Below are 16,037 nucleotides of genomic sequence, written 5' to 3' on the forward strand. Positions count from 1 at the left end.
ATAAGGGGACATACACACCCAATATATAGATTAGCAGGTAGATATTAGCTTTTAGAATTCAGGGGTACCACAGATCCAATTGTGGCCCTTGAGTGTTGTAGAGGAGGCTATGGCCATGTTTATTATGACTGATCAGGAAAAGGTGAGGTATGCTACCTACTTACTCAAAGGAGATGCCAAGGCTTGGTGAAGACTCATGTGTACCATTCGAAACTGTAGAGGGTATGTCATAGGTCGATTTCAGACAGATATTTGATGAGGAGTACAGGTCAACAGATTATGTGATAATCCTGAACCCAAGAGTTCTTCAGTTTAAGATAAGGTAACATGACAGTTCTAGAATATTCTACTCGATTCAATGCTCTTGTTGTGTATACCCCAAGAGTAACTGGTATGGTTCAAGGTAAGATAAAGATGTTTGTTTAAGGACTCCAAGCTAGCATTACTAAGGAGGTGATGGTGGGGGAGTATGCCCCCGCTACCTATTCTGAGGCCCTAAATAAGGCCATGCATGCAGAGATTATGTTGGAACGTATAGATCGAGAAAGGGACTTACAAATAACAGATAGAAGGATTAGTCATGGTACAATTTCAAGAAAGGTGACCAATCGGGGAATCAATAGAAACAAAAACCGAAAAAGAAAGAGAATCTTTAAGTTGAAAGGCCTAAGAAGAGGCAATAAAGATAAGAGGCCCCATCGAGAGGAACTTCTTACATGCCAGAGATGCGATCGTAAGCACCTAAGTGAATATAAGTCTAGTCAGAGGATTTGTTATAAGTGCGAACAACTAGGACATTTTGCCAGAAAGTATCCTACCAAAATTGGTGTGACTCCAACAAGACCAAAGCAACCTACAGGTAGAGGACAGGTTAGGGTATACACCATTACACAGGCACAAGCGGAGGCCTACCCATCAGCCGGGATAGGTTAGTTACTTTTCTATACTGTTCCTTTATATGCTTTGATTGATTCGGGTGTCACACATAGTTTTATAGCTCAGGGATTAGTTGAGAGATTAGGACTAAAACCCATAGTAGTAAACCACATCAGTATCAAAATGCTAGATGGTGACAAGATATTGAGTGATAGTATGTTGTTGCATCAAATGGTGGTGTTAAAAAAACGAGAACTAATAATAGATCTAATCATGCTTGAGATACCTGATTTTGATATGATCTTGGGAGTGGACTTTCTTAGCAAGTATGAGGTTGAGATCGACTATAAGAAAAAGAAAGTCAAGTTCAACTTGGATAATGGTGATGAATTCTCGTTTGGTGAATGTCGACTATTAACCATGATGATTAGTAGTGTCAAAGCTCGAAAAATGTTGAGTAAGGGATGTATTGGATATCTAGCACATGTGGTGGATAAATCTAATTCTAAGACAACTCTGAGTGTAGGAAACACTCTAGTAGTTTGTGAATTTCCAGACGTGTTCCCTGATAACTTACCAGGACTAGCACTTGAGAGAGAGGTAGAGTTCAGCATCGAGTTAGCCCCGAGAACAACACCGATGTCGAAGGCACCTTATCGTATGGCCTAGCAGAACTTCAAGAATTAAAGAAACAACTACATAAACTACTTGATAGTGGGTTTATTCGACCGAGTCATTCACCATAAGGTACACCAATCCTCTTTGTCAAAAAGAGGACTCAACTAAGTAACCATTAAAAATAAATACCCATTACCAAGAATTGATGATTTGTTCGACCAATTGAGAGCAGCTACAGTATTTTCAAAGATAGACTTGAGGTCTGGATATCATTAGGTTCGAGTTGCAGAGAAGGATATCCCAAAAACTGTATTTAGAACTAGATATGGACATTATGAATTTGTGGTGATGCCCTTTGGGTTAACTAATGCTCCAACAGTTTTCATGGATCTTATGAACAGGGTGTTTCAAGATTGGTTAGATAACTTCATCGTAGTATTTATCGATGACATTTTGATATATTCCAAGACTCGGGAAGATCATGAGCAATATCTGAAATTGGTGTTCAAAGACTAAGGGATCATCAATTATATGCCAAATTCTTTAAGCGTGAGTTCTGGTTGATGGTATTTCCGTAGACTCGAGTAAAGTTAAGACTGTAATGGAATGGTAGAGACCAAGATCAGCTAAGAAAGTTAGAAGTTTCTTAGGGTTAGTGGGCTATTACAGACGGTTCATCGAGGAATTTTCTAAATTAGCCCGAACATTGACAGAATTGACTCACAAAGATGTTTTCTTCCATTATTCTTCGAATTGTGAAGATAGTTTATAGGCCTTGAAACAAAGACTAACTACGACTCTGGTCTTAACTCTACTGATTGATGGTGAGGGATATGACTTGTATACAGATGCTTCTCATCAAGGATTTGGAGTTGTCTTGATGCAAAGGGGCAAGGTAATTACATATACCTCTTGCCAACTGAAAGATTATGAAAATAGGTATTCGACTCACGATCTAGAGTTGGCTGCAATAGTATTTACCCTTAAGATTTGGCGCCATTATTTGTATGGGGTGAAGATGAACTTATACACTGATCACAAAAGCTTAAAATATTTCTTCACTCAGAGAGAATTGAATATGCGACAACATCGATGGTTAGAATTAGTTAAAGATTATGATGTGGATATCAAATACTATCCAGGTAAGACTAATGTAGTGGTCGATGCTTTGAGTAGGAAGGTAATATTGTCTCACACGACTATATCCCCTGAGTTACAACGAGATATCCTCTGTGAGCAAATTGAGATGGTCACTGGGTTGTTGGCTAAATTGGATATCAAATCAAATCTATTAGATGAAATCAAAGTGAGACAAGCTTCTGATGATTGGTGTGCACAAATGATACAAAGGGTTATTGAAGAACTTGAATCAGATTTTCAAATGGTTAATAGGGTCTTGAGATTCAGAGATCGCATATGCATCCCTCAGGATGATGACTTGAGAACTTAGATTCTAACAGAGGCACATAGTACACTTTACACTGCCCACCCCGAGAGTATGAAAATATACCAAGACTTAAGAAGAACATACTGGTGGCCTGGTATGAAAAAGGCAGTGGTAGATTTTGTGTCAAAGTGTATGGTATGTCAACAGGTTAAGGCAGAACATCAACGACCCTCCGGTTTATTACAACCTTTAACCATACTCAAGTGGAAATGGGGCGAGGTCTCAATGAACTTTATGGTAGGATTACCAAAGGTTAGAGGTGAATTCAATGTCTTGTGGGTTATTGTGGATCGATTGACTAAGTTGGCACACTTCATTCCAGTTAGAGATAATATGGGCATAGATCAACTGGGACATATCTACGTAAGAGAAATAATCAAACTTTATGGAGTGCCAAAGAGGATTGTGTCGGATAGGGATATACAACTTGTTTCAGCTTTCGGGTAGAGTTTACAGAAGGCATTAGGAACTCAATTATCTTTCAGTACAACATATCACCCTCAATCAGATGGTTAAACAGAGAAAGTTAATCAAGTGATTGAGGATATGTTAAGGGCATGTTGTCTAGATCATGGCACAAGTTGGATTGATGTTTTACCTCTGATAGAGTTCATATATAATAATAGCTATCAGACAACTATTTAGATGGCCCTATACGAGGCCCTTTATAGGAGGAAATATCGATCACCATTGCATTGGGATGAGATTAGAGAGAAAGATGAATTGACTAGCATTTTAAGGCCTGAGATGATCCAACAAATGATTGATCAGGTGAGGTTGATTCGGGAAAGGATAAAACAAACACAAGACAGACAAAAGAGTTGGGCTAATCAAAGGAGACGTGATTTAGAGTTTAAGGTCGGTAAGTATGTGCTTGTCAAGGTTGCCCTTTATCGACATGTTATGAGATTTGGTAGAAAAGGGAAGTTAGCACCTCGATATATTGGGTCATATGAAATCATTGAAAGGATTAGTAAGGTGACATATCGACTTGTATTGCCAACAAGCATGAGACGTATTCATAATGTGTTTCATGTATCATTGTTACGTAAATGTCTTGGGGATCCATCCTCATTGGTTAGAATCGAAAATGTTGAGCTAGAAGACAGTTTGGTATATGAGGAGGGCCTTGCACAGATTGTGGATTGACAAATTAAGATACTTAAGCGCCAACAAATTCCTTTGGTCAAGGTTAAATGGCAAAATCACCAGGTAGAAGAGGCTATTTGGCAAATAAAGGAGGACATAAGGCAGAGATTTCCTCAACTATTTGAATGAATTTTGAGGCCGAAATTCTTTTTAAGGGGGGAGAAATGTAAAATTCTTAAATTAACAAAAAGGGTAATTTGGTCATTTTGTTATCATTCAATGTTACATTTACCATCGAATTATTTTTATTGAGTATAAATTATGTGCACGAGCCTGTATACAGAAATTGTATACATCTAAGAGTAAACTCGGACGAACATTATGTGACTATATATATATATATGTGTGTGTGTGTGTTTATGTTTGAATATATATATATATATATATATATAGTTATGAGTAAAATTATTTGGGAGGCAGTGTATATAAATGGGAATATGAATCCCAACAGTCAATTTTCAACTAACTTTGCGCAAAGTATCTCATTCAAATTTGGTAGTTACTCTTGGTAGGATAACGCTTGTCGTGAATCGCTCTGTTGAATGACGTTTTGGAAGAAACGACATAAAATGAAAAGGCAAGTTCAGAAGCCTCTCAGAAGAACATTATTTTCCCTTTATGCTTTTTTTTACAAAAATTTTTCTTTTCCCTTGTACGAACAAAAATACTTCTAGAATTCTCTTCTTGCACAACAAAGGAGAGAGAAAGACCTTCTATTCACCAGCCAAAGAAAGAAGTCACTGAAGAGACCATTGCCATGCAAAGACCGACGTAATCGTCGGAGGAGAGGTAGGCCATTAACCCATTCTTTTGCACTGGAATTTGTTGTATAAAATCTAGAATGTTGTGAATGCGTATTTTGAATCTCTTAGAAAGTATGGTTGACATGGTGTGTTATGTAATTTTGATGTGTGTATACATATATCTATATCTAGAGAGAGAGAAAGAAAGATATAGAGAGAAAGAAACTTTGCATGAACTTAAGATTTTGGAAAAATTTTGGAAGCCATAAAGCCTTTGCATATGTATATTGTGACATTATAATAGTGCGATTCAGAAACTTGAAAGTCAGAAGGCCTTACCTGAACCATGGTTGGGTTACCATCCGATGTTACTAAGGTCCAATTCACTCCACAAATGCCAATAGTATCTTTATAGGCAAGTGCTTTGTTGCTGACATGTGGTGTGCATGAAGGACGTGCCATGCGTATACCGAATGGGCATCAAATAGGTTAGCTATGTTGCTGGCATGCAAGCCATGTGATGTATTCACCTGGCATGGGCGAAATTGTCGTTGTTTTCTTTCTCTAGAAAGCCAAAGTCTGCAATGTTTGAAAAAAAAAAAAAAAGAAAGAAGAAGAAGAATTTCGTCACTGTTTGGAAAAAAAAAAAGAAAAGAAAGAATTTTGACATGTGTTTAGTTGCTTTTGGGAGCTAGGATATGGTGCATGCATCCACACATGTTATAATGCACCTACCTCTTTTAGAACAAAATCTTAGTCATCAATTATGGATTCTTGGGTTTGCTAAGTGAATAAAGTGTGTTCTTAGGAGATTTTGGGTGATTATATACATAAATTAACTTATTGTCTTAAATAATAATTACGTGAATGTTTTTTGTATTTTTTTAATCAATAAATTGTATGAATTAATATAATCACATTTAAGGTATAAACAATACAAGTCATAATTGGAAACCAGTGGACGAGACATCCCAACCTCGAGGATATCGAACCGATTGATAAGACGTCTTGGTTTAAATTAATGAGAAATTAGAATTTTACTAGATACATGGTTATGATGTTAGTAACATCTGGGATGGATGTTCGAAATTGAAGAATAAGAGGTAAGAGGTATCTGAGATTAATGCCCTCTAACATAATGACGTAATAGGCACCTCAGACGAGTGTCCAATTAAATGCGTCAGGGACATGCGTGACGGTGAGACTCCGTCAAAAATGCCCACCGGGAACCTCAAATTTATTATAAAAGTCTACTAAGTTTTGCAACTCATATATTTATTTGGGTATTGCAGACAAGAAAAACAACGGGGCAGATGGGGAGGTGAATGGGTTAACACATTGATGCCGCACTTTGGCTAAAATTATTTTATTTCTATTTCACTCATTATTATGATAATAATTTACTTTATGTAATTTATACATTTTAGGATTGTTATTTTATCTACAATTACTGAAGTTATCTTGGGACATTTTGGCACACTTGATTTCTATTAAATATTTTGTGAGGATACTTCATGAGCAACCAATTGCATTCTATTATTATTATGAAAATACCTAAATATATATAAATAATAACAATTACTGCTAGGGGTCTGTTCTTGAAAAAGGATGTTACACTCTAAGGGTTCTCTTGTCATCCTACACTGAGCACGTTCGTTCATAAGCAATGAACATGCATGCTTGACATTTTTTTTTTACGAAGAAGAATGACGAGTAGCACGCATGCACGTTCGTCCTACCTTGTTTGGAAAAAAATTACAAGTCATGAACAAACATTCAAAACACGAAAGAATATATTTCCAAGCACAAAATTTTCATCCGTCCTCGAATAATGGACGTTTATGACGTCTAGTAAGCCTAAAATATATTGTTTTAAAGTTGTACAACATCTAACCCTCTCTAAACAAACATACAAGCATTCCAACATCATTCTAACACTTAAGGTCACACTATAACACATTATACATGTGCATATAATTTGTACATAGATCAACAATTCTAAATCATGCATTTCTTCATCAAAAACTCATTCATGTAATACATGGCATGATCAACATACTACAATCATTCTCTGTCAATTAGTATGCTTAATATCCATAATAATCAATTAAAAATACCTAAATATGCTACACAACGTTGCATTAAAGGGTTAGTCAATATACACACACACATTCAATTTAACAGGTATAATTCGACATCCTAAATTAAGAAGCAAGAAATTGAACCATCCATGCACATATATCAAATACTCTAAATCATGCAATTCTCTATCAATAACTCATTCATGTAATAGATAACATGATCAACATATTACAATCATTCCCCTCAATCAATATGTTTAATATCCATAATAGTCAATCAATCAAAAATACCTAAATATGCTACACAACGTTATATATATATGCACACACACACACATTCAATTTAACAAGTATAATCTGACATCCTAAATCAAGAAGTAAGAAACTGAACCATCCATGCACATCACACCTCAAAACCTTAACCAAACAAAAATACATAAATCAAGGTTAGTGTTCCTACTTACCTCTTGCACACAATTAATAAATACCAAAGGCTACCAATCCCTTTTCTCTCTCTATGATTTTTGCCTGAAAAACTCTATCGGAGATCATCACCTACAATAGAAATTAGCAAAGTTAAATGTCTTCTCTCTATTGCCCCTTTCCCCTAGGGTTTCTACTTTTGTGTGTTTGGGAAAATATCCTCAAAATCACGAAAACATGCCACTTTTAAATACAATTTTCCATAATGGCACAAACGGTTATTCCTCTTGCAGGAGAACATTCGTTTCTTTTGTTTAGAATTGCATTCGTGGCTTTTATCCAACCTATTGATGTCAAGGGCTATGCACAAACTTTCATGGACTAAAAATTAATTTTCATATTGAATTTTAACTTAATCAGGTCCATAGTCAATATAGGTCAACTAGAAATATTTAAAATGACTATTTTAGCCCCAAAATTACCTACTTGTGTTACAAGATTAGCATAATTTAATTCTCTAAATTTACAAATATTCATGAAAAACATTCGGCATTGTGAAATTTGTGATCAAATTCTCCTTTTTTTTTTAATAATGAATAATAGTTACGATAATGAGTTACTAATTCACAAATCTCGCTTGACTTTGAGATATTTCTAAAAGTTGGATAAAATTAAAAAACAAATAAATTAGTCTTTTAAATATCTCTATTAAAAGCCTATGTAAATTCCAAATTAGTTGGTGTAAACTTGACAAATTTTGATTTTAAAAAATATAAATTTGCACCTATCATCTTAATTATTATTATTACTATTAGACAAATTGACTATTTCTTCCACAATTCGATGATATGATAAATTTCTATTTTTTAAGTTTTGAGAAACCAAATTCTCATTTATTATCTATTTTTGTCATTTTTTAAAATGACTCTTTTATCTTTTTATTAAAATTATAAAACTATCATTAACACTTAAAAGAAATATCAAATTACCAATATATATTTATTAGTTTAAAATTTTATTATTTAGACTCAAAAAAATTAATTAACTTTAAAATATAATTTCTTTGAGATGTAACTATCATATTTTAACTACTAAACGATAATAATGAAATTTTAAAATTTTTAAAAATGCCTCTAAACTTTTTTTGAATTTTTAAAAGCGAAATTATGAAAAATGGCCAAAATACCCCTCCATTGAGCAAAAATACCCAAATTCACTATTTTAAAGCAAAAATGCCCAAATTCCCTATTCCTAAACAAAAATGCCCATAGCTTGTTCTAAAATATCAAAATTACCCTTTCCCTTATATATATAAACCCCTTCACTCACTAAATTCGACTTGAAAAAAACTATTCATGGAAAATAAATATTGAGTTGGGGGGAAAAGTTACTTTTTTGAAATTGCAGGGGCGCTAATAGATTAGAAAATTACTGAAGGGGCAAGGGATAAATATTGGATATGTTTGTAGTAGAAATTTTTTCAGGGGGTAAATTGATATTTTTCATACCTAGGGTTTCTCGAAGTGTAATTTTCAAATTTTATACCTGTTTTTTCTGTTTTAGGATTTTTCAATATGTAGTTTTCGAAATTAAGATTTGTTTTTACGATTTTTGTGTTTTTTGGCATATTTTACGATGTAATGACGTAATTTTAACTCAATATTTCAGTTTTTTCGTTTATAGGATATATCGATTCGTATTTTTCATATTTTCGAACGATTTTTAGATTAGTGACATTCTTACGTATTGATTCGTTCTAAAATCTGAAAAATACGAGTTGATATATCCTAAAATGGTGAAATTCGAATTCTATACGTTGATATACCCTAAAATGTGAACAATTGAAAAAACGGAATTAAAATTCAAACTCTATCAATTAAAATACATAAGAATATCATTAATTAAAAAAATTGTTCAGAAATCTGAAAAATATGAATCGATATATCATAAAACGGTGAAATTCAGAAAAACGAAACTGAAACTCAAAAATACGAGTCGATATATCCTATAAACGAAAAAATCGAAATATTAAGTCAAATTAGGTCATTACATCGTAAAATGTGTCTGAAAGGCACAAAAATCAAAAAACTGAATTTCAAATTCAAAAACTACATATTGAAAAACCCTAAAATAGAAAAACGAATATAAAATTCGAAAACTACATGTTGAGAAACCCTAGATGTGAAAAATATCAATTTACCCCCTGCAAAAATTTCTATTACAAACAGGTCCAATATTTATCTCTTGCCTCTTCAGTAATTTTCGAATCTATTACCGCCTCTGCAGATTCAAAAAAGTTAATTTTCCCCCTAACCCACAGTATTCACGGCAGCAGCCCACTATCACATGGCAAATTTCAGAAACGTCTGCAGTGGACTAATCTATGATGACTAGCTCCCTAATGTTTTAAAAAAAACCACTTAACCCCCTAACCCACTGTTAATGTCTCTTGATAGTAGGAGTATTCGTCATGACCGTGGGATCCACTGTTCCCATTGTCGGACTGTCGATTGCTTCAGACGCATTTTCTACCAAAAATTTGTCATTTCGACCTCAAATTTCAGCACAAATCAAATCTAGATAAGCTATAACACAAAATCCGTCAACAAATTCAATGAAAATAGCCAAGAATTAAAACATTTTAAACATTTTTTAAAATCGAAACCCTAAAGTTTCAAACTGCAAAATCTCACTTAAATTTCGATAATATGAACAATAACTTGATTCAAACAAGGTTACGGAAGATATACTAACCTTCTTGACCATTTTCGGTTGTCAGAAAGCAAGCAAATCGTTGAAAATTTGCTTGACAGTGGGACAGTGGAGAGAGCATGATTTTTTCTTTGGATTTGCATAGTGACCGTGGCAGTTTTACAGTGGAAAATATGAAAATTTGCCTTGTTTATATATAGGGCAGTTTGGTCATTTCACAAATATTAGGCATTTTTCTTTAACCTGGTTGTTTTGGATAATTTCGCTTAAACCCCCTTAATTTTGGCATTTTATTATAATTTCCCTTTTTAAAAACCCTCTAAAAATTTTATTAACACTCTTAACATTTTCAAAAATTAAAATTTATCTTCAAACTTTGGAAAATAAAAAATAAAAAATAAATAGAAAATTAAAAATAAAAATAATAAAGAGGAAAAGAGAAAAAAAAATAAATATGAAAAAAAACAAAATATATATATATTAAATGACCCTCGAATTGTTTCATTGAATGAAATTTATTAATGAAAACAAATAACAAAGATGGAAATTTGACTTTTCTAAAACCTAGAAGATGAAAATTATCCTTTCATCAAACCTTGGTTTGGAATTACTCTTTCGGCCTCACTATTATTAATAATTTGTTTATTTTCTTAATTAAGAAAGCCACAAGAAACTTGTAATCCAAGAGTTCTCATTCACTATGGATTTCTTGGATTGGCTCATCAAGTCAACTCATTTGGACTCACTATCTGAAATGAGTGTATCACGTGCAATTGGAACAGTAAAATACAAAGGAAGATGAAAACCAATAGATAAGCAATAAAATCATCAAATTTTCTTGGAAAATTCATAAGCAAAGCGGTAATGTAGCTTTGTCGCTTTATTTCAATTTTAATATTTTAATATTCTAATAGTTAATATATATTGAATTGTGGGGTTCAATGGAAAATCAGCTGAATTGGGTCGGTCTCCAAAAGAAAAAGAATACAATATTGGGTTTTTACTACTGATTACGTTTGTTTTCTGGGGAGATGCATTTTCATATTTATGGATTTTAATATTATGATTATAATTATGATAATTATTATTATTAGTGGTGTATAGGCACATTTCACTCTATAGGTGGGCCATCAAGTTGTTTATGGTCCAGGACCAAACCCATATTCATGTTGCCACGTGGATAATAACGGCTGCATGATATAAGCATGAAGTGTGATGATGATTCACATATATATATATAAAAAAAAAAAAATTAATTTAATTCTATTTAATAAAAACAAAATAAAAACAGATGGCGTTTCTTGGAAGTATCTATTCTAATTCTAAACCCCCCTAGGAATTGATTTGAGTTGTGGGCACTAATTCTATTTAAAGCCTATAAAAATGACAATTTCCTTGTAATGGTTTCATGACGAGGAAAGTAGAAAACATATCAAATCATTTAAGATAACAATAAACACACTAAATATTGATTTTTTTTTTTTAATTAATTGACATTAATGATATCTTTTTCCGCTACCATGTGTTTAAGTGGATGAGAAAATTATTTTATTTAAACCAGAGCAAACTCTACCAATATATATGGGTTTATATTAATTAATGTAATTAAATCCACCTTCTTTTTCACGTAACACTCATTCTCTCTCCACTTTCGTAACACTATAAATATATCACATCCCAACTCTTCCATATCACTATTCTTCCTTCCTTTTATTTTTGTTGAAACATGGGAGATAACATTAATGTTAATGTTAATCTACCGCCTGGGTTTCGTTTTTATCCAACTGATGAAGAGCTTCTTGTCCATTTCCTTCAACGTAGGGCATCTCTCTTACCATGCCATCCTGATGTCATTCCTGATCTTGATCTCTATCCTTATGATCCATGGCAACTTAATGGTGTGTGTATATATATATATATATATCTACATATAGATATTCATTCTTAATTTGTTGATTTTTCTAATTATATGCAATTAAATTAATTACGTGAGCACGCAGGAAAGGCTTTAGCAGAGGGAAACCAATGGTATTTCTATAGTCGAAAGACTCAAAATCGGATCACAAGCAATGGGTATTGGAAGCCAACAGGCATTGAAGAAGCAGTAATTACAAGAGAAAAGAGGAAAATTGGAATCAAGAAATATTTTGTATTCCATCTTGGGGAACCTCCATCTGGTGTTAAAACTAACTGGATATTGCAGGAATACAGCCTCTCAGATTCTGCTGCTTCCTGTGCTACTAGTAGTAGTAATAGTAGGTCGTCTACTAAAAGAAGAGGAAATTTAAAAGCAGTTAAGTCCTACGTTAGATATAAAAATTAATTTATGCATGTATAAGTTAAGTCTTAAGTTTAGTGATAATATAAATGGTTTTGTCTGACTATTTTTCAGGATTTCAGTAAGTGGGTCATCTGTCGAGTTTATGAAAGGAATTGTGATGACGGTGATGATGGAGCAGAACTCTCATGCTTGGATGAAGTGTTCTTATCGTTAGATGATCTTGATGAAATAAGTTTGCCTAATTAGATCCAATCAATTGAGATCTTATTGGTCTAAGAATGAAGGGTTTATCTAAATGTACAATCGCATTATTCCTTTAAGTGATATGATGTATCTTCCAATGAAACAGCTAAATAGAGGAATATACTGCAGTACCGAAATTCTCAATAGCATTGCACATTGGACGTACATTATATTTATGACCAAATTCTTCCTATTTTTACAATTTGAAACGTGTAATTTCCCGCTTGAGTTGCCAAATATTTGCCTGTATAATAGTGGGCCAAATAACAACAAAGCTTCACCTCAAGTTTTGGTGACAAAGATTATATTACACGAATCTAAAACAAGATGGGTATGCTTGGTTTAGCATGCTATATAGCATAATATTAAGCAAATTACGTAGTATAATAGTATTGTGTCCAACATGTCTCATATTTAATTTTTATCTAATCAAAGTAACATGCAGTGTCAATGGCTAATGTAGGGAGCAGGGAAAATGTATGCACTGGCAGAGTTGATGTTTTTCTTTTCTCTTTGTGGAGATATTCACGTGCAGAGATTATAGGGTTTAACGTGAAATGAGGTGGAGCCCAAAATGCACTGTAAGATTGCTGGGCATTTGAGCATTCCTCCTTATAGCCTTTTTAGCTTTTTGTGTTTTGTTGGTATTTGGTAATGGTAGTTGTCTCGTGTCACATTGCTACGGAACAATAATTTTTTATGGGTGCTTGCTTAGGGCAGCTTGGAGTCATGAATGATGCAAGTGCTCACACACTTTAAAATATATTAAAGGCCAAACAACCTGTTCCCACCCAAGGTTTAATGTAATCCAAAGTCTCATCCTTTAACTTTAAAAAACTTAAACACCCATTTATAAATCAATTTCTATTAAAAATATCAATTAAGATTAGGGATAAAATTATCATTTAATAAAAACTTTTATAAAATCAAAGTTTTATCACCTTTTCTCCATAGATTTAAAAATCTATCATTTTTCCCTTCACCTAAGCTTTGAAAAATAAATATTTCCCCCTAGGGTTTGTTGTTTTGTCTTGTTGCGTTTGCTCTAGTGACTGGAGCTGGCAAAGCACCATATTAGTGTTCCTTTCTCTCCTAGATGATGACGAATCATCTTTTAATTGGAGGTGGGTTGATGAATCGTTGGCTCAAAGAAGAAACAAATTTGTGCATCACATAGACCTGTTTCTTCCAGTTGATCTATGCATCACATGTATCTATTTCTTCTAGTCTATTTGTCTGTCAGTTGTCATTGTCTGGGAGAGGGAGGAGTGCCAGTATAGTGGTTGGTTGGCTCTGGTCACCAAAGGAGAAGTAGCAAGGCAAAATAACAAGGGAAAAAATGTTTATTTTTCAAACCTTAGATGGGGGAGGGGAAATGATATATTTTTAAACCCATGAGAAAAAATGTGATAAAACTTTAATTTTATAAAAATTTTTATTAAATGATGATTTTATCTTTAATCTTAACTAAGATTTTTAATAGAAATTGACTCAGGGGTGAGTGTTTGAGTTTTTTAAAGTTAGAGAATGAGACTTTGGGATTACATCAAACCTTGAGTGTGGACAAGTTTATTTTAAGGGATGAATCATTTGCCTTATATAGCATGCTGCTTAAATAGCTATGAAAGCCCAAGCCTCAAACTTTAAATTAGTCCTTCTGTGTTTACAATCAATAAATATATATAGTTATTATTAGTTTTTAAAAGAAAATATTTTTACATTCATACTTTTCTTTGAGACAATCTGTTAAATCCCGCATCTTTTGTAACTTAGTAACTCTAGAGTTAGATTTGAGTCGAGCTAACTCAAACTTAATTGCTAATTTGATTTTGTCAAACCCAAAACGCTTGAATCATAGAAGTTGAGTTTGAGCATAATAAAAAAATTAATTAACTTTAAAGAAGTATTTTAAAAATTTATGATAGGTAAACCTATTATTAGTGGTTGAAGTTTATTTTTTTATTGTAAGATTTTTAACAATATGTTTAGTTATTAAAATTCTTTTCACCTAAGGGAGAATAATATGAAATATATAATTTAGTTCTTTTTTTACTTATGGCCTCCTTTAAAGCACTTTTTGTATGTGTGCATATATATGTATATATATGTATGTATGTATGTATGTGTATATATATGCAATAAGCCAAAGCAGAGGAGAGAATCATACTCTAGCAGTATATATCTCCAAGCTATCCCATCTGGGGTTTTGTATTATCTAATTGCTTGGTTGATCACCAAACCAAGCAAAGTACATATAACTACAAATAGCTTGCCTCCTAGTGTTTTACACAACTACTTCACAAGGTTCAACTAAACATCCCATACTTTTTCTAACTGGAAATTCCTAGAAATCTAAATTGTAATACACTTTGTAAAAACGAGAATGGGAAAATATAGTATAAGAATTACACAAATATAATATAACTAATAATAAAAAATACATTTGTTAAAATAGGGGTTGTAAAATTCAAGTATGAGAAAAATACAGAATGTGTATAAATAAATTTAATATGACACATCATCGATAATACATTTTAAAAAAATATGACAATATCAATCATAATTTTACTATTTTTCATTAATCTCTCGGTTAAAATCAATATAATAATTAATATGTAAAATATTTAAATGACTATTAAAGTTAATATAATATAATACATCATCAAAATTCAAATTATAATATCAAGACTCTTAATAAATACTCCTTTGTGTATATGCGTGCGTGTATATATATATGTGTGTGTGTGTGTGTGTGTGTCCAACGTGATTTAATCTACGAACACATAATCAAACAAATGTTTTGAACACATGGTAAATTTTGAAATTTTGCATGACTAGAGTCATGATTTGGGCACGACTAGAAAAACCTTGGTGGCTAGCAGCAAGAATAAATCACGATTGGACAAAAATTGGTCTAGCTAAGCAAAACACCAAAAAAGAGGCATGGCTGGACAAAAAAATTGTCCAACCATGCAAATCTTATGGTGCCAAGGCACCAAAAGACAAACATGGTTGGACAGAAGTTTGTCTAACCATGCCACTTTCATGGTGCCAAGGCACCATGAAAAGTCATGACTAGACCAATCTTTTAGGATTTTTTTGGTGAAAAAATCCAGAAAATCTTTCAATTTTTGACAAGCCTATCACCAGGGTGACAGAATATGACACATAAATCGTACCTGCACTGGTGGCAATCCTCAAATCATGGAATCAGTAGGATTGGAAGACAATTTCATGCAACAATATGAAACATATGACTTTCGACCAAAAGTTAAACCTATAATATCAACAAAACTCAAACAAAATTAAGAAATCATCATTCAACAATTTAACATAGTTTGTGTTGTATATGATACTAACCAAATCATGCAACAACAAGATTAAAAATTATCTTTATCAATTTTAACAAATTTTGATTAATTTTATTACATGCAATCAATATATAAAATTAATCAAAACTAACA

At 32.8% G+C, this 16,037-nt stretch overlaps 1 protein-coding gene across 1 annotated transcript; it reads left to right on the forward strand.

The window, feature by feature from the left end:
• Positions 1-11,716: 11,716 nt before the first annotated feature.
• Positions 11,717-12,717, forward strand: LOC123193495 (NAC domain-containing protein 104). The gene is made up of 3 exons (XM_044606517.1): positions 11,717-11,947; positions 12,050-12,342; positions 12,442-12,717. Exons 1-3 carry the CDS (start codon positions 11,776-11,778, stop codon positions 12,574-12,576), a joined length of 600 nt encoding a protein of 199 aa, XP_044462452.1. The 5' UTR covers positions 11,717-11,775; the 3' UTR covers positions 12,577-12,717.
• Positions 12,718-16,037: the final 3,320 nt, after the last annotated feature.

This window comes from Mangifera indica, chromosome 12 (assembly GCF_011075055.1).
Source record: "Mangifera indica cultivar Alphonso chromosome 12, CATAS_Mindica_2.1, whole genome shotgun sequence".
Taxonomy (NCBI): domain Eukaryota; kingdom Viridiplantae; phylum Streptophyta; class Magnoliopsida; order Sapindales; family Anacardiaceae; genus Mangifera; species Mangifera indica.

Coding starts and splice junctions, on each gene's coding strand:
- LOC123193495 (XM_044606517.1), top strand. CDS start 11,776: ATGGGAGATAACATTAATGTTAATGTTAATCTACCGCCTGGGTTTCGT. Junction 11,948..12,049: donor TGATCCATGGCAACTTAATG/GTGTGTGTATAT, acceptor GTGAGCACGCAG/GAAAGGCTTTAGCAGAGGGA. Junction 12,343..12,441: donor GAAGAGGAAATTTAAAAGCA/GTTAAGTCCTAC, acceptor ACTATTTTTCAG/GATTTCAGTAAGTGGGTCAT.